This window comes from Anastrepha obliqua, chromosome 3, assembly GCF_027943255.1.
Source record: "Anastrepha obliqua isolate idAnaObli1 chromosome 3, idAnaObli1_1.0, whole genome shotgun sequence".
NCBI lineage: Eukaryota > Metazoa > Arthropoda > Insecta > Diptera > Tephritidae > Anastrepha > Anastrepha obliqua.
In genome coordinates, this window is record NC_072894.1 from 96,191,826 (window position 1) to 96,217,426 (window position 25,601).

Below are 25,601 nucleotides of genomic sequence, written 5' to 3' on the forward strand. Positions count from 1 at the left end.
TTATATACAGCTGTAGACAGAGAAGTAGCGCATTTATGGTATCCTCAATACGAATTGTTAGTTCTTAGAAGATTAACTGATATTCATATAATATTTTTATGCCAATGTTATGACGTGAATCACTTCTAACTAAAATCGGGCAATAAGTACCGTTAACTTTTTAATGTTTCTATTCGCCACGATTCACTCGAAATGCATATTACTGCGTTAAGCTGGCCACAAACAGCGTACAATTCCCAGCGATTTGTTGTAGTTGGAAGGAAATCCATCGTGTATGGCGAAGTGGGGGCACAAATACAAAGTAATTGAACATTTTCATTTACCTGGGATTTGTTGATAGTTTTGGGATTTTCTCATTTTTTTACTGGCCTTCGGCGAGGTAAGAGTAAGCGGAAAAATGCAAATGTTAATAAATATTTTGCATTCCCACGACAGTCGGTTCTACGGAACCGAAACGACACGGATTTATATCCGATCAAGGACTGTCACTTCAGCAGCATTCCCAGTATATGTATGGAGATTGTTAATGTTGCTACAAAAACAACAATAACAACCAATTTTAATAATTTATAGTGTTGCAAAAAAGCGCACTCATTATGGCAAATAAGAAGAGAATTATTCAAAAACAGAGTGGAAAAAAATAAATCGTGGGAGAATTTGCTGACAAAATACAAAAAGGTAGAAATTGATCCAACTATAGAGCGAGTAAAAAAGAAGGCACATCGGTCAAGGTCGACATTCAGGCGGAAAATGTAATAACTTCGGAAAAGTGAAAGGTCTGATGCCGGAATTCTGGACATTAATGTGCCAAATTTATGGTATTTCAATATTACTATTTTTTCTAAGCTTTGTGGTGAAATATTTGCAAGCTCCAGCTAGGCTGAACACGTTGAGTGCTATTAACAAAGCAGGCGCCCAGGCAATCAATGTCCCAAATTTATGGTATTTCAATTAATATTTTTCCTAAGCTTTGAGGTGAAATATTTGCTAAAAAATTTGAATCCTTAAGACTTTGATCCGAGGCAAGAGAGAAAGTAAACTAGCCCTGTCTAGTGAACAGTCTATCAGAAAGTTCGAAAGACGCCTGGGCAATTCAGCAGTGCAAGACCAGCATTAAGAAAAGTAAGCGTGTCATTTTGAAGCCCTCTGGAGCGATAACGCTGGACATACATAAGTGAGGAATATGACCCGAATATATCAAGCTGACTTGTGCAAAGACGTTTTAATTGTATGGGCGTGACAGCAGAAAAAAACCGCTATTTTCAAAAAAAAAACAAAAAAAAAAAACAAGGCACGTTTGTCTTTCACAAATGTCCATAGAAGCAAATATAGTATGTAAAATTCTGGAAAATAATCCTTTTTGAGGACGAAACGAAAACTAATATGTATAATTGATTTTGATATGGAGACTTTTGTTAAACGTGAAGAAAAAACAAAAGTTCAATTCTCAGTACACATTAAAAACTGCAAAAAAAAAATTGCAGTTCTAGATTGGCCAGTACAAAGCTGCGACCATAACCACATTGAAAATCTGTGGACCGATATTAAGGGGATAGGGTAGTCAGAGGCCCGAAAAATGGTGATTTCAATATTTTTTTTCTAGTCAATTGCTTTACTTTACAAAAATAAAAATATAGCAATAATACATCACGTTTCGACTTCAAAAAAAAAAATTAATAATTGTAAGAGTTATCGCTGCTTGTGTGGAGCCCGTTTCTCCATAAGTCCCTTGCGGTGATCATCACAAATCCGTGGAGATTCTTCTTAAATCAATCGGACGAGAGAAATTAGTTTTATTAATAGATAATCTTGTGTCTGATCGAAGCTTTTTTTTTTCAAAATTAACAATATGGCGGCCTCAGGAAATATTTTTCAGATTTTCGAGAAAAAAACGACAATTATTTGTTTAAAAAAAAATCAAATTTTTTCACAATTCTGACTACCCCTAATCCCTTAAGGTAAAGGTTGGGCAAAAAAATAATAATTTAGAAATATCAATGAACTGTGGTAAGAAGTACAGAAAGCGTGGAACTCCATTCCTTTGGAGAGATGCAAAAAGTTAATTGAAAGTCTGCCTTGTAGGTGTGAAGCAGTTTTAAAAAATAATGGATACTCAACAAGTTACTAATCAGATAAGAAATAAATCAACAAGTTTAACCAATTTGAAATAACTAACTTTTCTCTTTCTTGCAGATCGATAAAAGTGCGCTATTTCAGTGTCCTCTTCAAATGTAATAAATTTCTACTTAAAAGCTACTAAAAATTGTAGATATTGAATTGCGTTTTTTGATAATACTGAAGTAAAAGAATAGATTTGTGCAAAAATAGCTTATGTACTAGGTCATCCAGTAAAAATAATCATCTTTATTTGTTATTGTGGGGAAATGCGCTATTTCTCCACCCATAGCTGTATGCACTTTTACTTATTTATAATTGGCCTGGCTGTGCTCCTCCCCCTATTTGTGGTGAGCGGCTTAATGTTGTTCAACGACCCTGCACGAAGTTTATACGAAGTTTATTTATTGATTATACATATTATATATATTATATATATATATATATATATATATATATGTACATATACATACATATATCGAAAATGTTTGTGAATTACAAATTATCACTTGGCATTAATTTGAATTCGAAATTAGATTTTTTAATATTGTGACCGACTTCGCTTTTATGGACTTTTTTTAACTTTCCTTAATTTTTTTTCGTATTTCGTATTTATACATTTAACTGTTACTTAATTTTTCCAAGCGCTTTCTTGCTTTGCTAATCAATCTTTTCATATGTCTGTATTTCGAAAATTCCACATATTAAAAAATTTGCTTCGGCATCATGATTGACCCTTTCGCACTTCTTTCCGCTATTAAGCGTGCTCTTGAGCCGTTCAAAGTACTTTTTTATTATATATTTTTTTTAGCTGTGGCAACAGGTTTGTGCAAAGTACAGTTCTTTTTTATTTATTTTGAATTAAATTACTTTTATTTGTCTGCATTTTTTATGACTTTAATTAGCAAGCATTAATTGTAATTTAAAGCTCCCGTTACCTAGTTTGAGGTTTACCTCTCTAGCGTGAACTCAGTTTGTTATTGTACAAGCGCATATTGAGGGACGAGCGAGTTTCGAAGTGCATACCTACATAAGTAAAGCAATAGTTTAATAGCTTTAAGTTAAGTTTGTGTTATCTGAGAGAAGTTGGGGAGAGTGCGCTGTACAGCTAATCGTGCTGAAAGTCAAGTGCCTTATTAGCGGTTATTATAACAGTCACATATTGTTGCTCTGAGTGTACGAAGTACACCCACGATGGAAAGAATAATGTTACTATCATTTTTGGGTGAGATCTATGGCATACGTTAGGCGCATAGAAGGAACATGTGAACTGACAATGAAACCGCTTACAGCGCTTGACTAATGGCTGAGAAGTTACGAGATTCATAGAAATAGGCCATCAGCATTTTGCAGTCTGTACTCACTGGCTCTCAGTTACTTTTCTCTTTTCTTACATTCGAAATAGGAGTTGTGGAGACAAAGTTTATCGCACACAATGAGTTGAGGGTAGATATAAAAATCATTTTTAAATGAAATCTAAAGAATATCTTTTCAGTGGCACTCGCGTTGTTAAAGATATATTTCAATTAAGAGTGATTAAATTACTTAGATTAAATATAATACTTCAAGCAAGAAGTATCTACTTTATCAGCTGCCTCTTGTATATATGCCTGTGACTTACAAAGTAAAAAGCCGTTATAGCCAAGCGTAATAGTGATCGCCACTAAACCAGTAATATATGTATGTAAGACCTCCGTGTTGTTTTTGTATATTTTTGCTATGAAAAAACCACTTATACAAATTCAATTGACTTGCGGAGGCGGTATAAAACAGAAGGGTTGCATTTGGGCAAGAATATTAGGTCACACACAAAAATTCGAAGAGGAGCACAAATGAGGCGTAACATTGACTAATAAAAATTTCTATGTAGGTGGATATGTATGTATGTACTTATAGAATAAATATTTCGCCTTTTCCAGCTTGTACGCCAAACTTCAACAAAAAAAACGCGTTATAAATAAAAAGGATCTGCATCATTTCCTGTTCGTTTTATCTATTCTTAATTCGGGTTTTTCTTCTAATCTATAGAGTGCGACATGTATTGCGATTAGTCATGAATAAATGATTTTTAGCGTATAATTTATCCACTAATGCTAATCGTGCACTAATTTATGACAGTCACCATAAGCGTGACATAATACTTGGCGAGTGCATACGGGAAATTTGAAGCAATTTTTTTTGTTGAACAATCCTCGTATATGTACATACATACATACGGGCATTAACGATATTAGCAAGTCATTTAACTGCTGCATGCGGCCTCATTGACATATAAAATAAAATTGCGACAATTGTTCTTTTAGATGAATTTATTTTATTTCAATTGTCTTTTTTTATTTCAACTTAATGTAAATATATAAATATTTATTGAAGTGAAGCAATATTTCTAATATTTTTATTTGCCCCGCAAATGTGGGTGGTGTAGGAGTGCGTCAGGTTAGTTCGGCACTTAGGTTAGCACTCAGCAAATATTCTAGTTCATGAACTGGTATTTGATAGAAGAAGTCATACTGGTTCGAGAGTGACTCGAATGGGACCAGTTGTAAAATTACTAGTGAGAGGCCTTTACAAAAAAAAAAAAAATCTTTATAATTTGTTTGTTGTTTTTATTGCTTTTATGGTTTTGAATGGGCACTATGCGCCAAGTGATCGGTGCGATTTTTGTTTTTCTTTGTTTTACGAGGTGAAAAAGCGAGAACCGTGATAATAGCGCAGACACACCAAATTTAGCGAAGTCCTCAACAATTTGTGCGATCCTTATGCCAGAAAAATGTGAAACACAAATGGCACTCTAAGCAGTAAGAAGGCGTTGTTCCTAAGCACCGACAGGTGGGTGGTTCTACCACCTAGGACTGGTAGCGACAGTCTAATCACCTACCCTGTCAGAAATCAAATAGATTAACGAAATCGATGGAAGACATGTCTTGTCGAGGACTTATGCTCCCGAGTGGAGTGAGCAAGGGGGAAAAAACAGAAATCGAAAACCTTAGTCAGTGTGGTACTTTAACGTTTCTTAAAGCACCTCACCACTTACATTCGTTTGCTGCTTCAATCAATACGGCAGTTGTTCTTCCTGCTGCGCTCATCTAGCATCATTCCTTCGCCCCCACTTGTCATCCGACTCAAGCATTTGTGCGCACCAGTTTTGCGTTCCTTAGCGGACCTGATGCAATAAAAGGCCACATGTTCGACTGTCTCGTCTTCGCCCAAGCATTCTGGGCAATGAGGACTACCAGCCAAGTCTAGGCGATGCACATATTTTTGGAAGAATCCGTCTCCGTGTTTCTCGACAGAGCAACTCGTTAATCCGTGGGGTCTACCTATGCTTCCATCGGCTTTTGGATGACTGCTTACAATTTCGATTGCCCTTCAGCTATCGAGGGTTTTGTTGTTGTTGTAGCAGCAGAAACATTCCCCATACTTACATACATACGGGGAATGCTGCTGGAGTGACAGTCCTTGGCCGGATATAAATCCGGGTCGTTTCGGTAACGTAGAACCGACTGTCATGGAAACGGGGTAGAACGTTTTGCTTGTTGTTTAAGTTCCTTTGTCGGCTTAATACCTTCCCAGCTGTACAACCTCTTCTGTACATTTATCAGGATTGTATAGGCATTTTGCCAGCAATGATGTAGACTGTTCTATAGGCAAGAAAACATTTCTTTAAAGTAAGAAAAAATTTTGTGTAATAACTTTTTTAATTCATAATGAAATATTTTTGAAACTTTCCTTTATTATATTTTGTTTACCTGTTCCCAACGGACCCATTTCGTGGTCTAAGTGGCATTGCTGTCTCTATGTGCGATGCGGCTGCCAAGCCAAACCTATTCAACTAGTTCAAAACTTGTGATTTTTGGCGCAAATTGGACCAGATTAGTACTTTAACCCTTTGCTTCACACCTTTTTTAAAACCTTCTGTTTACCAGGGCCTATTTTCGTCCTATTCGAGGATCCTTTTTAAAATCTTACATCCATAAATTAAAATCAAAAAATCAAATTTTAGGAAGCTAGTCGTTAGCTATAATAGAAATACGTTAGAAATGAAAAAGTCAAATTTTAGGAAGCTACCTGGAAGCTCAAGTCGTTAGCCATAATAGAAATACCTTAGAAATGAAAAAGTCGGTTAGGCCAGACCCGGGTGCCCAACGGAGGGTTAACTGGTATGATACTGTTGCCTAAGCTGAGATTTGTCGCTTCGTAGGGCTTCACTATGTTAAAAACACCAGTTATTAGCATTAAAAAAGTTAAAAGATGAACTACTTTAACTGCAAAGCAAACTAGTAGCAAGATTGTCCAGAACTACTAGACTTGACTTGAAAAAAAGGTTACAGAGAATAGTAACTCAACGCTGAAAACACTTAAAATAATCAACTCCAAACTCTCTTATTTTTCTCGGGAACACCCTTTTTCATGTAGATTAGCTACATGCGTGTACTTTGTACTCAAACATTTAACATAGTGCGTCAAAGTTTATATACCAATTTATCAAATTGATTAGATCGATGTCTACAAAAAAGAAAATACACTTGCAGTATACCAGCCTTCGAAAACGGCAACCCAAATTTCTTAATTTCTACTGCAAACATACAAGAGACCTACGCACTTATACATACATAAATACATATGTAAGCAAACAAGTAGAGCAACTACGTACCACAAACATGCCTACAGCTCTCATCATGCCTTTATGTGCAGACAACGCGCGGGGAAATGAATGCAGAAGTCAATATGTACTTGTTTGTTAAAAAAATGCTCACTAGTTTGTTGGTGGTAGTGGTGTGTTTGTGCTGATGAAATTTACATACACACATATATTTGTAGATCTGTGTGCATGTGTGTGTATCCTTAATGAGTTTGATTGAAGTGTTGTTGTGGAATGCTCTTGCGTGATGGGGGGCCCCTCTCGTGAACTCCGCAAACAATACGTTTTTATGGGTGATAAGGGCGATATACGAAGCCATAAAAGCGAACTACATAAAAGATCACTGCGAGGAAATCTGAAATAGTGATAAGAGACTTTAGTGCAAGTACCATGAAAAAACAAAAACATGGTTTCTTAGGGTCTCACCACCAATAAATGAGCACTTTACATGTTAGAACATGCAATAACTTGAGACTAGTTTTTATTTCGAATTTCACTTTACACTTATGAATTAATGGTTTGTCATCATTCCTACTGGGTATATCTCCATTTATTTCTAGCGGATTCATTATGCAAGATTCATTTGGAGATGCGAGTATTTGATTTATTTTATATTGCTGCTAGGTAATGAGAGTAATTCTATTAAAAAATGCTATAAATAACAATTGATTTATTTCATGAGCAGCTCGAGGCACTTCGCATAAGCTTAACTTCACTTATTAGTATTTATTGTGCATTAATATCGATGAAAGCATCATGGAAAATTGAAAATTGGAAATTTAGGAGGCTATTCACCTACAAGATTGAAGCTGTGAAATATTTACTTTGACTTACAATTATTGGAAAAAATCCTCTACGAGGGTTGTTTGAAGAGACCGTGCAAAATCAGAGATATGGCACCACTAGCGCGTGCCGAGGTTAAGTTTAGTTGGTAGCATCTCTTGGAAGAGCCCACACCAAGCTTCAGCCAAATCGGAGTCTATTTCTTTGTGTTTGGCTTCGTTTGAATCGAGGAAGTCGATCACAACAAAGCACCAGCTCAAGCCTCTTTCAGCTGTGGTTGCAAAATTAATAGAAATAAGGTTACGCCAACTCGTTTCACATCCTCACTATTCTTCAAACTTGGCTCCCTCGGACTACTATTTGGGCCACAATTTGAACGAGGAGGTGAATACAGAAACGAATATCTATTTTTCGGACTTGGGCAAAGCCTATTATTCGGAAGCTATCAACAAACTATTGTAGAATGCGTTGGACGAAGTGTATAAGCCTAAAGGAAACTATGTTGAAAAATAAAAAAAGTTTACCCAAACAATTAAGTAGTTTTTATTTTTCCACAGACTTTTCAAACGACCCTCCTCTTACTGTCAAAATTCTTGCTGCCTGACCTTCTATAACTTCAAATTTGTTAATTTTAAAGCAGGTTTCATATTTAGAAACCAGTAGGAATCACACGGCGCAAGATCCGTCTATTGCTGTACGATTTGTATTTCCATATTCGATATAATTTTTATCAAATATTTTGCCGTCAGAAATTTATTGAAGATGTTGTTTTTTTAAGTTTCATGTGAAATTGCTCAAAATTTCGCTGATCGTTGTCACAACTCGATGTCGCTATTAAATTACCCGATTGAAGCATGCGACAAATATCAGCGTCCACCCGTGGTTTATCGTGAAGCCTTTCTGTACGAATGCAGCAAGGCACATTAGGCAAGTAACAAGTAGCAGCAGAAACCCTAATTTCGACTCTTTTATATATATATTTGGTCTCTTAAATTGTGAATATTTCTTTATAGATTTCGACAATTTAGGGACCAACAGCAAAAATAAAATATAAGTATTTACATTTCTCTTGTCGTTTTTGCTCTACTGCTGTTAACGTTTTAATGCACCTTGAAATGCAATGCTTTCTACTTCTGTAAACAAGCCATGTAAAATAGTCATAGCAGTGACAGGCTGCATTAGCATTAGAGTTGTGTTTTTGTTTCACTGGTAAAATGTTAGGTGTAACAACAGCGACGGCTCATTTAGCATTGTCTGTTAAGAGATTTCTGGCCATGTATAGCCTCTCTGTGTCACTGGACTGTTGAAGCTCAATTTACCTACCACTCGAAAGAGCTCCAAAGAGTACATAACACTGCTGGAAATAATTTTTAAATTATTTAGAGCAAAAATAATTCATAAGTATTAAATTTAAATAAAATTATGTTGCTTCATGAACGTATTCAACTTGCCTCTATAGTTTAGACTCGGAAAATTGTACTTTTGAAAAAATTGATTATCAACGATTTATTTTCATTCCAAAAACTACTTTTCCTCATTTGCTTCAATAAAGAAGAGGGACCTACATCTTTAAGCCGACTCCGAACGGCAAATAGTTTCTTATGAAGAGATTTTTCATGGCTGAAATACACTCGGAGGATTGCCATTGCGTGCCAAGGGACGACTGTTATTCGAAAAAACTTTTTCTTTCAAACTTTCATGTTCAGACAGTCGAGCTTGGGCACTTTTCGAATGATAGCTACTATACACACAAAAAATAAATAATACTAATTTTATATAAATAATAAAATTTTAAAACATTTCTATGCAGTCATTTTAAGCTTGAACTCTTCTATCACCTGAGGTATTGTTATTTTGCAAAATTTTGTTTTTTTAATTAAGTTTGTTTAAAAGAAACCTGATTTTTTTAGGTACTTTCAAATCGCTACAGCTCTGGTGAATCTTAATATTTTTCGAGATATTTTGGCGAAAGTCTTGAAATATAATAAATTTGAAAATCTTAAATGAAAAATCAGTAGCAATTTTTTGCATGGAGAGTGATACACCCTAATGTTTCATAGAATTTTTTCTTTACTTAATTTAAATTCTTTTTGCTGAGGGTTTTAAGCATTTTCTTCATAAAATGAATGATTTATATTTTTTAGCGTTTATAGGAGAAAAAACTTAAAACTTATTTTAAAATTAATTATGGAACAAACAAATTGTCAAAACTTGGCAATAACTCACTGTGCTGTACTTATTAGGCGCATCGATACTTCCTACTGTTACCAAACCAGTCGAAGACTTCATGAGCCTAGGTTCCGTTAGACACTTCTACACTTATATATGTAACTATGAGCAAGCATACCAGCTTATACTTAGGAAATTTTGTAATTGTGTTTGTATTAATTCTCATTACAGTTTTATATTTTGGTTTGTCGTTTTCAACGCTTTTCAGCTTCTTGACAGAGGTCAATTTCGGGGCTATCATGTTTTTCGTCTATAGGCATCAGCTCATTACCTTGTACATATATATTATAAATGTATATATATATGTGTGTGTATATATACAGACTATCGCTTTCTGGGCTTATTCGTTGTATAGTCTATCACTCAGTGACTTGACGTTTATGACAGACATACCCATACATATGAGTTCACTTTCAAAAATGCTTGCAAGATTTCAATAATTAAAATCAACTGTACAGATATAAAAACTTACATACATTTTTTATGCTTATAACTGTATACTGGTAAAGTAAGTATACTAGCTAAGGCGCCACGTAATGCTGATAATGAAGTCTATTATTATAATTGGCATAAATTGTATGCATAGAAAAATCATAACAAATTAGTAAAAATCATTAGGGCAACCCTTAAATGAGAAACTAAAGTCATGGTTCATAGTCTCACTATTCTTTATTAATTTGCTTAATTCAAAACGTCAACAAAATTCAAATTTCTCATAGATAATAAATTTTTAAATTAATTTGTGTTATATGCAAGTTAAGGTAAGTTACAGAGATAAAGACAAATACTATTATAATTAATCATAAAACTGAATATAACAAAGAGAGAAAGGCATCTCTTGGCAATGAGAAATCTAGCAAGACAGAATTCGAGATCTCGTTAAATTCACGCAGCGTTTGAAGCATAAGGGTGGATTCACACTATGGTGCCGATCACGGTTCGTTCTCGGTCTAGTCTCGGTTCGGTAAAATCTTTCGACATCTACATTTGTGTTCTTACATCGGTCCAGTCGCGATCATCGTATGCATCGTATGCAATTACTTACCTTTTTCAAAAGACCAAGATTTTTCAGCTGTCATTGTAAAAACGTTATTCACACTATCAGTACAAGTCGCGGCAAGTTCGATCACGCTCCAGCAAAATATTCTTCGAACTTGATCGATGCTGGAGTGTGACTGTACCGAAACTTGAACAGCACGGATAGTGTGAATACAGTCATTGTTTTTCGTTTGTGAATATTTTACCGGACCGAGACTGGACCGAGAGCGGACCGTGATCGGCATCATAGTGTGAATCCGGCCTAAGCGTACGGGCCTCAAAGGAACAAGAAACTGCATACTTTCCAACAAGATCGGACATTGAATTGCTTCTTTAATGATGTTAAAAACGAGGGTAAGAGAAGTACTCGATCTTCTTGATTCACAACATTTAACGTTGATTAAAAGCGGGCGAGAATTATGGGAAGGGACAGCAACAGGTTTGGTTCTTATCCGGTGAGAGATATGTTCTGGGTAATAGTAATCGATACGCATATCTCAAATAGCAGCTCCTGCTAAGCTCAACCAAACAGCCAAAAAAATAAAAATGGAAGACCCAATAATAAAGGGTGATCAATTTAGAAGTATCGGTTTGTAAATTGAAATAAAGCAACGAAAATTAAAAATTGATTGGGCAATCTTTATTACTTTTGTTTAGAACCTTTCAAATGTTGCCCGTAATTCGGCCATCCGTAAACACCAATCTGAATGATTGCCGACTCACTGGAGGACTTCAGTCGGCACCGCGTGAATAACTTTAGTAATGTTGGCTTCCAATGCCTCAATCGAAGCTGATTTATCCACAAAACATTAAGACGTTACATACTCCCCACAAATAAAGGTCCAAAGGTGTGATATCACACGATCTTGGTAGCCAATCAACTGGCCCGAGAAGAGAAATAAATACGCACCGAAACGACGACGCAGTAAATCTATTATTTCACGGGCTGTCTTTTTGTGGAAATCTTAGGCTTCAATTTTCGGCATCAAAAATTCGTGCTAGAGTTCGTCATTCACTGTTACAATGGCGACAGCCACGTCAATGGATGTAATGGCTATTCGGATTGCTCTTCAGCCCATAAATGGCAATTTTGCTTAATGTAGTAGCCATTAAGTTAAAAATGGGCCTCGCAGCTGAACAAAATTTGGGTTTCAAAATGCGGATCTTCGGCGAGTTTTTCAAGAGATGAACGACTGAAATTATTACGTTTTGGAAGATCGGTCGGCTTCAAATCTTACACTAGCTGTATTTTATACGCTTCCAAACCGAGATCTTTGCATAAAATCACCCAAGTAGTGCCATAAGACAGGCCAAGTTGGTTGTTGAGATCGGCAGCGAATCGATTCTTCCGGGTCTTCGGAAAAGCTTTTGGGGAGAGAACCTACTAACTGATCACCCTTATATTAAACTGTTTGTAAAAAAATAAAAAAAGTGCGTGTAGCGTGATACACATAACAGAAGCGAAACTTTCAAGGCAGACAAAGAAAGAGCGAGAGACCCAAGAGGAAGAATATATATCTAAATAAATTCACCACATTTGCAGAGAATACAAATAGATAAAATTTACAAAATACGGAGAAGGGTCGACCGGTGTAGGTAAACGCTGAACATAAACCGTGTCAACAACGCGCACTACTCCGACCGTTTATCACCCGCACAAATGCAGCGATTCCACTACCGCAGCAACGGCACAAATTACCGCAAGGCAATACCAATAAATCCGACGCCGGGATGGATAGCACTTAATAGTACGCTCAAGCACCAGTCAGGAAACGGAAATGAGCGCCAAAAGTAGGCACCATATTTCCTACAAGTTTGCACCAACAAACAAGCGCCAAAAAGAAGGCAGTGTTATTTCTCATTAGAAATTAGCAACCTCAAGAAAAAACTCAGGATAAATAGCCTAAAGTGTATCTAAGATATATATAAGCTATAGCTCTCTCTCTCTCCTTTTCCTCTACGTTATATATTTTTTCTCTCTCTTGCGGAACGAAAATGCCCAAAACGTTGCATCACCTTGAAATTTTACTCTCCATTCGCTCGTCCATCGACGCCTAAGAAGTTTCACTTCAAAAATTTGATGTTTCATCATAAGCAATGGGCATCAAATCTATAACCTACAGTTGTTTTCCATCACTTTTATTTTTGTTTGAAATTCTAAAAGTCAATCATTTTCAATTAGTAACAGCACAGCAAAACCAAATAAATCTTCAGTTCACAATGAGTTCAAACTAATTTATTTATTTCAAAGCTTCTCATAAGCCCGCAAAACAAATTATATTTCACACAAAAAAAAATAATAAATAAATAAAAAAAATAAAAATATATAACTAAATAGTTTTTAAACAAAAAGTTGCTAGGCTACCTGATAACGCATTGCATGCATGGAATATTTCTCAATTTCACTTAAGGGGTTCCCGTGATCTAGAGCTCGAAAACTTAGGGTATTTTCAGGATTTTGTTTGTTACAATAAAAATGATGAAAAACGATATTTAAATTGTTTAGGTTTTTATTTAACTTCTTTTATATACAATACAAAAATTAAAAAAAAATTTAAATTAATTAAACAAAATTTTTGTTTCATTAAAAAATTGTTTTCATTTAAAATTTTTTTAAAAATGAAAAAAAGTTTCTTTTTAATATTTAAATTTTTAGGCTTTTTATTTATTTACATTGTTTTCATTTAATTTTCATTTAAGTTTTTTTTTTTTTTTTTGTGAAAAAAATTAAATTTATTTTAATTTTAAATTTTTTTTTTAATTTTAATAATTTTAGAAATGGCCCTGAAGTTGACCATACCGAAAAATTGGACCTGGACGTTGTTGTCCATTTTGGCTCTTCTATTTATCTGAAATACAAAAACCCCTAATTTGTATCATTGATCGCAATTGAAAAAAATGGATTATTAATGCAAATAGATATAATTATTTGGCAATAATTTCCTTAGCCGTCTTTCTTTTGTTTTAATATAATTTCTATTTTTTTTTCTATTATTTTTATTTTTGCTATTTACACATACAAATTCCCATAAATCTCTTTGTTTACTTCGAAAACCTGCATTGTCATCACAGCAGAAATTCTTGCCTGACAGCCGACTTCTATTTGCGCTGGCGCTTGTTTTCTTTTTTCGTTGGATAAAAACCTGTCGCTCATTTGCATTACCCGTTCGCGTATTTAAATGAATAGATATGCACATATGTTGGCATATATACATACATACGTATGTATGAAGATATTGAATACATATATAAATATTGATAACAAAATATAGCACACAAAATTTAGACTTAGAGTTTCAATGGCAGTTTGCAGTGCACGCCGTCTTGGTATTTTGTTATAGAAAAAATTGGTTACAGAAAAAATTAGGCTATACTTTTATACCGGCTTCGAGCGCGTTTTGTTTTTTCATTGTAAAAAGTAACCGGAGCTTGCCAATGCCAGCCTAGGGCGGTTACTATTATAAAAAAAATTTTCCTATCAGTTTTAATGTTTCACGAAGTGGTAGTCGAACTCACGACCTTCAGACATGGCGTGCACAAGCACACTGCACTTTAAATATTGCACTAGAAAATAAATATTTTATCAACGAATTTATTGTGCTTGCAATTGAAATGATTATAAATACTTTTTAATGAATTTCTCTCCGTCCGGTGAAGTCATATTGGCGAGATTTTAACTTTTGATTGTGCGCCTGGGCTGATGATAAGGCATACTTGAGCAGGTGTAAAATGCAATTGAATTTTATTTATATTTTTTTGTAACTGAAAAATAATTCGGAGTTGAATAAGTATTAGCATTTATTGGAAAACCGTTTTTCGGCCGTTTCGAACGTTTTATGTTCATCCCGATTTTTATTAGAAGCTTCCCCGGTGCCTTAATGCTGCGCAAGAGATCACAATTGAAGGGAAAAAAATGTTTGAGTGTTTTATCATTTTTGATATTTCCTCTTCAAAGAATGCAAGAATTGAACCCTCAATCTTCCCATGAGCAGCCAATAAGCCAACAATAAATCACACTGCGCCTCAGTTCTTTTCCTCCAATTATATTGGTTTTTATTTGAAAAGAAATCGACAGGCATTCTGGGCACTCGTTTTGTACTGCTGTTAATTGAAATGCACGTTCACTTTTACATATATATCATGTATCGGGTATTTTTTTTGAACATAAGAACATGCAATAACTATGGTAGCTGAGAATGGCAAACATTACAAAGAGATGTACCTGGTGGCGCATAGTAGCGGATCGAGAAATTTAGATGAAAATAGTTGCGGAAGCAGGGGTTCACAGGACAGCCATGGTAATAAAAAAGAAGAAGAAGGTTTGAGAAGCTATCATGAATCGTTTAATGCCAGAACGCTTCCAAATTGTGGAAATTTATTTTGAAAAAAAAAAATAAATAAAAAAAATCTGTTCGAGAAGTTCGTAGGGCGAAGTGTTGAAGAAGACGCCGAAATGTCGATTTGTCGCCGTTCTCAACTTATTGGCCTTTGTCTTACGGTTACGTGGAAAGTTTTACGTAAAGATATTGGGTTTCGTGTTTGAAAACTACAGCCCGTGCCAGAATTGAAGCTAAATGACCATCATTTGCGTCACATTTTTGCTGATTGGGGGCATTTAGAATTTTTATTCAGATTTATTGAAAAAGTAATAAAAGTAGTGGACTGATCGAATGGACCATGTAACTCGTGGCGCGGCGGAGGTATGCTGGATATTACATACAAAAAATAAAGTCCATGAAATTCTGGCAGATAATGAATAATAAAAAAATAAAAGAAATAAAAATAATTAATATTTAATAATAAAAAATAATTTTGAATAATAAATAATAACAACAAATTAAATAAATAAATTGAAATTATTAATATTTATTAACAAAGAACAATAATTAATAATAGTAATAACAAAAAAAAAAATAATAAAAATATTTAATAATAAAAAATAATAATTGATAGTAAATAATAAAAATAAATAAAGTAAAAAAATAACTTAATAATAATAAAAAATAAAAAAATAATAAAAAAGTAAATAAAAAAATTAATATATTAATAATCATAGTTAAAATTTAATAATAAAGTAATAAAAGTATTATATTAGTATTTATTGTATTGTATTGTAGTATTGTATTAAAAAATAAAATTAATAAATGAATGAATAAAAATAAATAATTAATAATAAAAATTAAAAAAATATGTAATAATAAAAAATAAATCAATAGTTAAGAATAAAAAAAAAAATAAATAAAAATAATCAATACTAATGAAAAAAAAACAAATAAAAATAAAATAAATATATAAATACAAACAATTAATATTGAATAATAAAACACAATGATTAGTATTAATAATAATAATAACTAAATAAATAAATAATACTTTAACTTAAAAAAAAGTAAAATAAATAAAAAAGCTATTATTTAATAATAAAAAATAATAATTAATAGTAAATAATAAATAAGAAAATCAAATAAAACATATAAATAAATAAAAATATTTAATAACAAAAAAAAAAATACCAAAAAATTAAATAAATAATTAAAAATAATTAATTAAAATAAAAAAATAATAATGAAAAAAATAACAATAATAAATAAAAATAACTAATAATAATAAAAAAATAGTAATTAAATAAAAATAATTAATATTTAATAATAAGAAACAATAATTAATAATAAAAATAATCAATAATGATAAATTAAAAAAAATAATAATTATTAATAATAAAAAATACAATAAGTAAAATAAATAAAAATAATTAATAATAGTTCCAAAAAAAATAAAAATAAAATAACTAAATAATAATAATTAATAGCTTATAATAAAAAACAATAATTAATAATAGTAATAAAAAAAAATCAATAATGATAAAAATAAATAAATAAAATAAAATAATTAAATAAATTTAAATAATTAATAATAAACAAAATCATCCCAACAATATTCTTCTTTTGTAATATCATTTTAAGTTTTCTAGCTCTTACAAAACACCCTTTACATATGGTATGTGCTGTTTTTCAACTGTCCCCCTGTGTACTTTCACTTTCAAAACTTTTCTTTATTTTTTCACCATTGCTTTGGCGTTGTTGTTTCTATGGTATTTTACCAACGAGGTGTGCAATAAGCATGGAAATACTTACACATACATACATATGTACACCTCTGTTCAAAATATTAGGATCGCAACGCAGTTCCAGTTTTATTTTTTTTTATTTATCAAATTTTCTTGTATGTTTAAAAAAAAAATACAATACTTTAAAAAAAAAATACCAGTCTAACGGTTAGACGCGATAGAAGTGAAACCTTCCGTAAAACAAACTGAGAGAGAATAAGACGAAAGCAGCATTAGGAGCGGGATAATTATAGGTTCATTATAATATTGCTATAAAGTTCATATTTTATTTTCTTCATTTTATTATTATTCATCCTCAATGTTTTCAATTTCAACAAATGATACGAGTGGCTTACGATAGCTAAAATATGATACAAATGCTTTGGTTTCGATGTTGTCAACATATCTTTGAAATACCGCATCAATGGTTGTTTTTGATCGTGTTGTCGATTCAGTGCGATTGTTACACATTTTTAAATTGAATGTTGTATTGAGAACGTCAATTAAAGGAACCGCTGTGTCCAATGCAAAATTTACGTTAAAATCGCCACTTAAAATCATTGGAACTTTATTGTAATGTTTTCTAAGTATCCGCGATACTTCTGGTGTATACTTTATTAAATTTTCGTGAATGAATTCCGTGATGCTATTTATTGATTTTTTTTTCTGTCGATATTCACGACACTTTTCTGCATTATTTTTCGGCATAATTGCGGTAAATATTTAAAAATGAAAATATTTACGAATATAAAAATACACACGCGGTTGCTATTATGAGCGTCCCCAGCAAAACCTGCGTGACCGAAACTCTAACACAATTACATTTTTTTGAATGTTACAAACACAAATTGTAGTACCTAAAAATTTTAATACAAAAAATTGTAATACAAAATTTTTTTTTTTTACTTATTAATTTTTTATCTTGAAACTTGAACATTTTAAGAAAAATAATTTTCATACAAAAAATTTTTTTTTTTCAACTTATTAATTTTTTAACTTGAAACTTAATAGTTATTTTAACTTGAAAATTTTAATAAAAATAATTTTAATACAAAAAAAAAATTTTTTAACTTACTAAGTTTTTAACTTGAAACTTGATAGTTTTTTAACTTGAAAATTTTAATAAAAATAATTTTAATACAAAAAAAATTTTTTTTAACGTACTCAGTTTTTAACGTGAAACTTTTAATAAAAATACTATTTTTTTAACTTGATAATTCATCACGTCTCTATTATTTTTAACACAGGTGTGTTGCCCAAACGTTTGTACATATTTACATATAATTATGTATGTAGGCATGTATGCGTGTATGTTCGCCTGTTTATGTACATCAATATTGCCTAAGCTAAGTGTGGTTATTTATTTTAGCTGCGGATTATTGACAATCAGTCTATGGAAAGGCAACTGAATTTTGCTAAGCGCGTACGAAAAATTCTGATCTATTCGTAGAAACAAAACCGAAAAGTCTTGGAAAAAAATCCAAAACAAAAACCTAAACATTTTTGGAAAAATAGACTTATATATTTAGAGTAAGCAAAATGCTCTACATATTTTCTAAACTTTACCTTTATAAAAAAGTCTTGCGAACTGTGACGTGATTAGCCAACTTAATAACTTAAAATGTGTCGACTCATGGTTTTTTTAAGATAAGCGCGCCGCATAGCTAAAGTGATTTAGAAAATAAATTCCATAAATTACGTAAAGTGATACGTAATTTGGATTTTTCGGAGTTAGATTCAAAAGCCTATTTGAGCCGAAAAAAGTTGAACTTAGTTTATAATACGAGTATTTAAGGAAATTAGTTAATGCGAGCAGATTCTCAGGGATAATTTTTTTTATAAAAATGCGATGGCAAATACTCGTCTACTTGTCACAACTACTACGAGTATTATTTCATACCCGTGCCATTTTTTGCCACATACAGCGCGTTGCAAATTTTTTTATAAATATACAACAAAAACCATATAATGCAAAATTTCAAACTTTGTACAAAATTTTTCAAAACCTCAACAAAACTTTTAACTTCTTAAACAAAATTCAAAATTTTATCTGGGTATGGAGTTTTATAGCTCATTGAATCTTAGTATGATGTAGTGGAAATACAAATTTTGTTTTTGTTTTTTGTGTTTTTTTTTTAGTACTGTTAATTTGTTAAGTTTTTTTCTCCCATACAAAGTGCACGATTTTTTTAAATATATGGAAGAAAAAGTCTTACACGTTTCAAGCAGAATTTTCTAAAATAAACGGCAACTCTGTTACGCCACTTTTCCATAAACGGCATGAAATTGTCACTGTACAGATTCAATAACTTCTTGTCAATGATTTGCGAGTTTTCCGACCCCCAGATGCGGCAATTGTGTTTCTAATGCAGCATTAAATTAGAATAAGTAATCTCAATTTAGCTTCTTTTAAAACATACAAATACTTGCCATTTATTAAACGTATTCTCCTTTTTTGTATTTTTTTTCCAGTGCACCACGTCCTGTCTTCAAAAAATCGGCGTCCAATGGACGACAAGCAGAAGAGGTCCTATTAACCCCGCAGCACGAGGAGATCGTACAATACATCAATGACTGTAAGTGTGAAGAGGGATGTTTAAGTAATTTAAAAATGTAATTGAGTGAATTCAAGTGGCAGCAGCAGGACATGTGTTGTCAAGTGGGCAGATGGAGATAAGAAAAAAAAAAACAAAAAATTCCAAAAAATTTGGGCCATGCATTAATTATTGAAAGGGCATATTTTCTTATTATTATTTTAAGACATAAGCATGGGAAATATATATATATATACAATTTTTTCTAATACCCAGTGTCGGTTCACTGCGTGTGGGGGTAAGGTTTCATAGACGATATTATATTTCATGCTGCGCATGCTTCGAATTGCTTTCGTGTGATTTATTCCATTTGAAGATGTGGCTAGTAGCAACAACAAGATCAATAGAAGCAGCGTCGCTTACTGCAGCAACGCATCAGATAATGAGAAGATCTAATGCGCTCTATACAAAAGATCTAAATGACGTTCAGTGATGCTTTTAAGGAGTTAGACCTATAATAAAATTTGCGTTATTGAGCTTTTTTTTGTTAGTAAAATAATCAATTTTATAAAGTCAATGGTGCAGAGTTATTATGAAATGCTTTAACTACACTTCATACAATTTTATCCAAAAAAGAAAACAACAAAAAAAAAGGTTTTCTTTTAATAAAATTTCCTTAGTTTTAAACCATGCCTAACAAGTACTATTTTACAGTGACTGTAAAAGCTTTGTAGTGGTTCATCTACAGTAAAAGAAGCAAAGAAAATTCCAAAGGCTAATAAATAAATTTTTAAATGGTACTTCAGAATCTGTAAAATATATTTAAAAAAATGAATTGAAACTGTAAAATGTACTTCAGAGTAGCCAGTTGTCTTCAGATATTATAAAAAAAAATTTCAAAAAAGTTAATTGTATTTCAGAAGCCTTAATTTTACTTCAATATAGTCAATTGTACTTCAAACATCTTAAAATGTATTTCAATTGTACTTCCGAAATCTTAAAACATATTTCAGAATCGAAACTTTAAATTGTACTTCAGTGACCGTAAAATTTACTTCAGATTGGTCAAGTGTACTTCAGAAATCGTAAAATATATTTCGTAATCGTTAATTGTAGTTCAGAAAGCATCAAATGTATTTAAGAATAGTTAATTATATTAGGAGAAATTGTAAAGTTTATTTCAGAATACTCAATTGTACTTGAGAGATAGTAAAATGCATTTCAAAATAGTCAATTCTACTTCAAACATCGTAAAATGTATTTCAGATAAGTCAGTTATACTTCAAGAATCATAAAAAGTATTTCAAAATAGTCAATTCTAGTTCAGAGTTCGTAAAATATATTTCAGAAAAGTCAATTGTACTTCAGAAACCGTAAATTGTACTCCACAATGATTAAATGTGCTTCAGAAATCTTAAAATATATTTCAGAATCGCAACAGATACTGTAAAATGTACTTCAGAATAGTCAATTGTACTTTGAAAACTGTAAATTGTACTTCAGAAACCGTAAAATTTACTTCAGACTGGTTAATTATACTTCAGAAATCGTAAAATATATTTCAGAATCGCCAATTGTACAACAGATACCGTAAATTGTAGTTCAGAAAAGTCAATTGTACTTCAGAAACCGTAAAATGTATTTGAGAATAGTCAGAAATCGTAAAGTTGGTCATCGAGAGCTTTTCACTAATTGCTTTATACTTGGGAACTATCATTCAATTCTTTTGAAATTTGAATGGAATATTTTTGAAATATTACACTACACTATTCGGTTTCTAATTTTGATTCTATTCTGGTGCCTATTTATTTATTTTTTTGTTTTTTTTTTGAAAATTCTGGTTAAGTTTTGAAAATTCACCTTAAGTTCTTTACAAAACAGGAATTTAGCGCGATTATTGCCTCATTTTTTTCCATTTTACCTTTTCTATAATCTGAGCTATAGCTGTTATTGTTGTTGTTGTAACAGCAAAAAATTTTCCATAAATCTTTGAGCAGTGATGCAGGAGTGACAGTTCTTGCTTGGATATAAATTCCGGTCACTCTGATAACGTTTAACCGACAGACGTGTCTACATTTTGAGCTACAGTTTACACGGGCAGAAGGACAAACATATACTCCTAATTAGAGGAGCCCAACGAATTACCAAGTTTTAGCTATTTCTTTTTATTTGGTTTTTTTAGAATTTTTATTGGTTTTTTATTTCTTTTTGTTTTACTTCTTTCTTTTTATAAAAGAATTGTGCATTCTAAGCAAGGCGAATTTATTAGAAGTGGTGTTGGCAAATCAGCTGAGTCCATGTGGCGGTCAGCTCAGAATGAAACATGGCGAATTCATTATTTGTTTTCGAGTTTCTCAATACTTTGCTTTGACAATCAAATGTACAGAACAGAATTCTTGGTCTAGTGCCACCACCTTTAATGAATGCGCCTTGATTCTAAAACAAAAGATTATAAGTTTCATACTTTCAGAAATTCAGAAAAATTGAAAAAAAACTTCAAAATTCCCAGCTTTTTTTTATGATTCAATTGAATCATTATTTTTATTCAGAATTTTTAGAAGACAGAAGAAGTAAATTTTTAAAAATTTGAAAAAAAAGTTATAAAAAATCAGCAAGAATCTCCAGCCTCTTGAAATTTGCATTTTGTTAAACCCACAATTTTGCTAACAACAAAAAATTTTATTTCAAAATTCTTTTTTCATCTACAGCTTGGAATGTCATAGTGGCGCATAATCCCTACGATACGGCGTTCGATACCAACGGGCATGCTCAACCTGCGGATTCGAACAACAACTCCGGTAAGTGTGCGATAAATGATATACATTTATTTATATTTTTCAAAAATCAAAAATTTTCTTATCAAAATTCTCGCATATTGCCATCGTATAGCCGGTTCCTCTATAGCATCCACTTCAACGTCATCGGCTGCCTCATCGGTGTGCACCTCACCACAACCGACTGCATCGATTTACTGCATCGAACCGCCCAGCCCAGTGTTGAGCGATTTCAAGCCCTTTGATTTGGTGACCTGGTGGTACGATCGTCTATGCGATGTGAAGAGCACGTGAAGGGTGACAAGCAAACAAAAGTGTGTGTGTGTGTGAATGTGTGTATCTGGACGAACATGTCAAACGAAAAAAGCAACAACAACAATAATCTGCTACCAAAAGGTGGTACAACTTAAAATTGTAAAAATCAACTCAAAAGAATCATTAACGAAACTATAGAAAATACAAAAACAAATTGGGAATTTGCTGACACGTGAGCCAGCTGGTTGCCGCCGCAATGCAGTGCAATTAACATACGCGACATCCGTAGAAAAATAATTAGTTTTTTAATTAAGTTTTTATGTTTACTTTACAAAAAATATGCCACTTAAATTCGTAAATTAGTTGTTACAGTACTAAAGTTGAAGAAAAAAAAAAAATTTTTTGCTAATTAAAAAAATTGTTTTGCTAATTAAAATATAATTCATTTTTTCTAACTTTTGTAATTTATTTAAAGCTCTAGCAAAAACACTTGTAACTAAGCAATAGAGAACATTTTGCGTACCTAAACATATACATACAAACATATACATAGATAAATATATGCATAAAGTAACTTAAAATATACAAAAGCAATGCAAAAAACACAAAAATGTAACTTAAAACCTTTTATCAATAAGCGCTGTAAATATTTTATCACACACGCTTTATGTACAGTGGCGGCCAAAATAATAGCTGAGCGGCATATTGACAAGCTTTGACTTTTTTTTCTAGTATATAATTATTTTATTTATAAAAATTTTGTTCAAACTACAATAAAAATCATAGTACTTAGAGTTTCAAAATTTGTGCAAAATTAAAAAAAATCAAAAAATTTTTGTCAAATCTTAAAATTGTTTACTGAGAATTTTTAGAAAAAAACGTAGCGTGCAGTTTTGTAGTTCATTCAATTTTAGTATAAAAATTCCTATTAGTTTTTGACAGTTTCTTTTTTTTGTGTTGGTGTTGATGCGCATTTTCTTCCATAAAAAAACGATGACAGCATTCGTTATTTGGAAGGAAATGCATTTATTAAATATAAAAAATGAAAATGGGTTAAAAAGAAAAAAAAAAAAGAAAATCTATTATTTTGGCCGCCTTTGCATATACATACATACATACTAAAGGTACATTTACATACATATATGTAATGTGGCAATCGGGCAGGTTCTGTAATTCACTTCCGAGTGAATTTCATTGAAATTCTCTGCCAATCGCTCTGAAATTCACTCGGAAGTGAAGAGCAATTGACAGAAAATTTCAATGAAATTCACACGGAAGTGAAGAGCAATTGCCAAAAAATTTCAATGAAATTCACTCGGACGTGCATTGCCGTATCTGTCCGAATAATTATATACCTATATTTGATCTGAGTAAAAATGTGAGTTAAATGTGAGACAAACTGAGTCTGAGCTTGCCGCATGAAAAATTCGAGTTTTTCAGTTTGGAAGTTTAAGCTTTTTGTACTGAAGCTTCATAGCTAAGATGAACGAATTCAATTTTACAGTTAGATAAGGAAAACTTATATTATTTTTAAATATCATATTATAAGCAACGAAAGAGCTTTAACGTGTTTAGCAAAACTTAACTTCCAATGATTTTTTCTAACCTAAATAAATAAATATAATGCTAAATTATAATTCTATTGAGTAAGAGCATAAACGAAAATTAATTTACAAAAATAGATTGCATTAAAATTTTTTTTCTTGTCATCAATTGCTGTATTTTACACTAAAAATAAATTAATTGCAAAACCAAGGCATTAACACCGTAAATAAATCTACTTTGTAATAATAAAATCCGTCAAGATGGTTCAAAAATGAAAAAGCTTACCACACAGCAAACAAAAAACCATCACCAACCAAAAAGGTACGCCATCAAATAGTTTGTAGTGTAAATAGAAAATTTACTAGTCACACTTCGCAATAACACTTTGAGCATCACTGCATTAAAAAACAGTTATCGTTATCCTACTGCGTGCACATTTTGAGAACCCATGTAGGTGTTAGTGAAAATACAGTAGTTAAATTCATGGTTTGAAACAAGGCTTTGGGAAAGGTTAAGTTGTACAAAAATTTCATTGAAAATTAGTGCATGCAAACGCATTAAGAAAAAACAAAAATTGATTAAAATTTTTAATACAAAAAAAAAGAATTCTTCGAAAGGATGAATATACATTTTGATGAAAAGTTCATGAAAATCCAGTATGAAACACTTTTTTCGCATCAATTGCAAAGAGAATATCTCAATTCCTCGAAAGGATGAATATACATTTTAATGAAAAATTCTTGAAAATCCTGCATAAGAAACTTTTTGCTCATCAATTGGAAAGAGAATATCTCGATTCTTCGGAAGGATGAATATACATTTGATGAAAGATTCATGAAAATCCAGCATGAAACACTTTTTTCGCATCAATTGCAAAGAGAATATCTCGATTCTTCGAAAGGATGAACATACATTTTGATAAAAAATTTCTGAAAATACTGCTTAAGACACATTTTTCTCATCAATTGGAAAGATAATATCTCAATTCTTCGAAAGGAGTAATATACATTTGATGAAAGATTCATGAAAATCCAGCATCAAACACTTTTTTCTCATCAATTGAAAAGAGAATATCTGACATTTTTTTATTAATTACATTTCTAAAGGATATGCAAGTAAGTTCGGATAAAAAATGTAAGTTAAAAAAAGAAACGGGAAATGTTTGTGGGAAACTCCATACATAAGAACATTCATATTTATGTACATACATATATATACGTATAATGAAAACTCTTCTGTGTAAATGTGTAAAGACAATTGGTTTTTATTTTCCAGTTTTTTAATAAGCCTGCTAAGCCAAATCGAAAGTAACATCCACATTTGTAAAAATACATCATGTTCCTATGTTTCATCTGCGAGTATAATTAATTTTAAGCTGATTGTAGCTAATTCATCCAATTGATGATGCGCGCATTTTAGTCGAAATTAAATCAAATTATAAAATCATCACATATTTGCTGCAAGAATCAACGAAAAGTTAGAAAGTTTAAGTATACATCTAAACAATAATTACTTTGTTTCGGGTTTAAATAAATATTTTCATTGCTGTCATCATTGTAAGTATTTAAATTTTGAACTTT

General features: G+C 31.9%; 1 protein-coding gene across 1 annotated transcript in view; it reads left to right on the forward strand.

Annotated features, from left to right (window-relative positions):
• Positions 1 to 23,197, forward strand: part of LOC129241095 (uncharacterized) — a 28,623-nt gene extending 5,426 nt beyond the window's left edge. The window contains exons 3-5 of the mRNA XM_054877254.1: positions 19,386 to 19,489; positions 22,156 to 22,245; positions 22,337 to 23,197. Coding sequence (XP_054733229.1) covers positions 19,386 to 19,489; positions 22,156 to 22,245; positions 22,337 to 22,515 — 373 coding nt within the window. The 3' untranslated portion in view covers positions 22,516 to 23,197. The remainder of the gene's footprint in view (positions 1 to 19,385; positions 19,490 to 22,155; positions 22,246 to 22,336) is intronic.
• Positions 23,198 to 25,601: the final 2,404 nt, after the last annotated feature.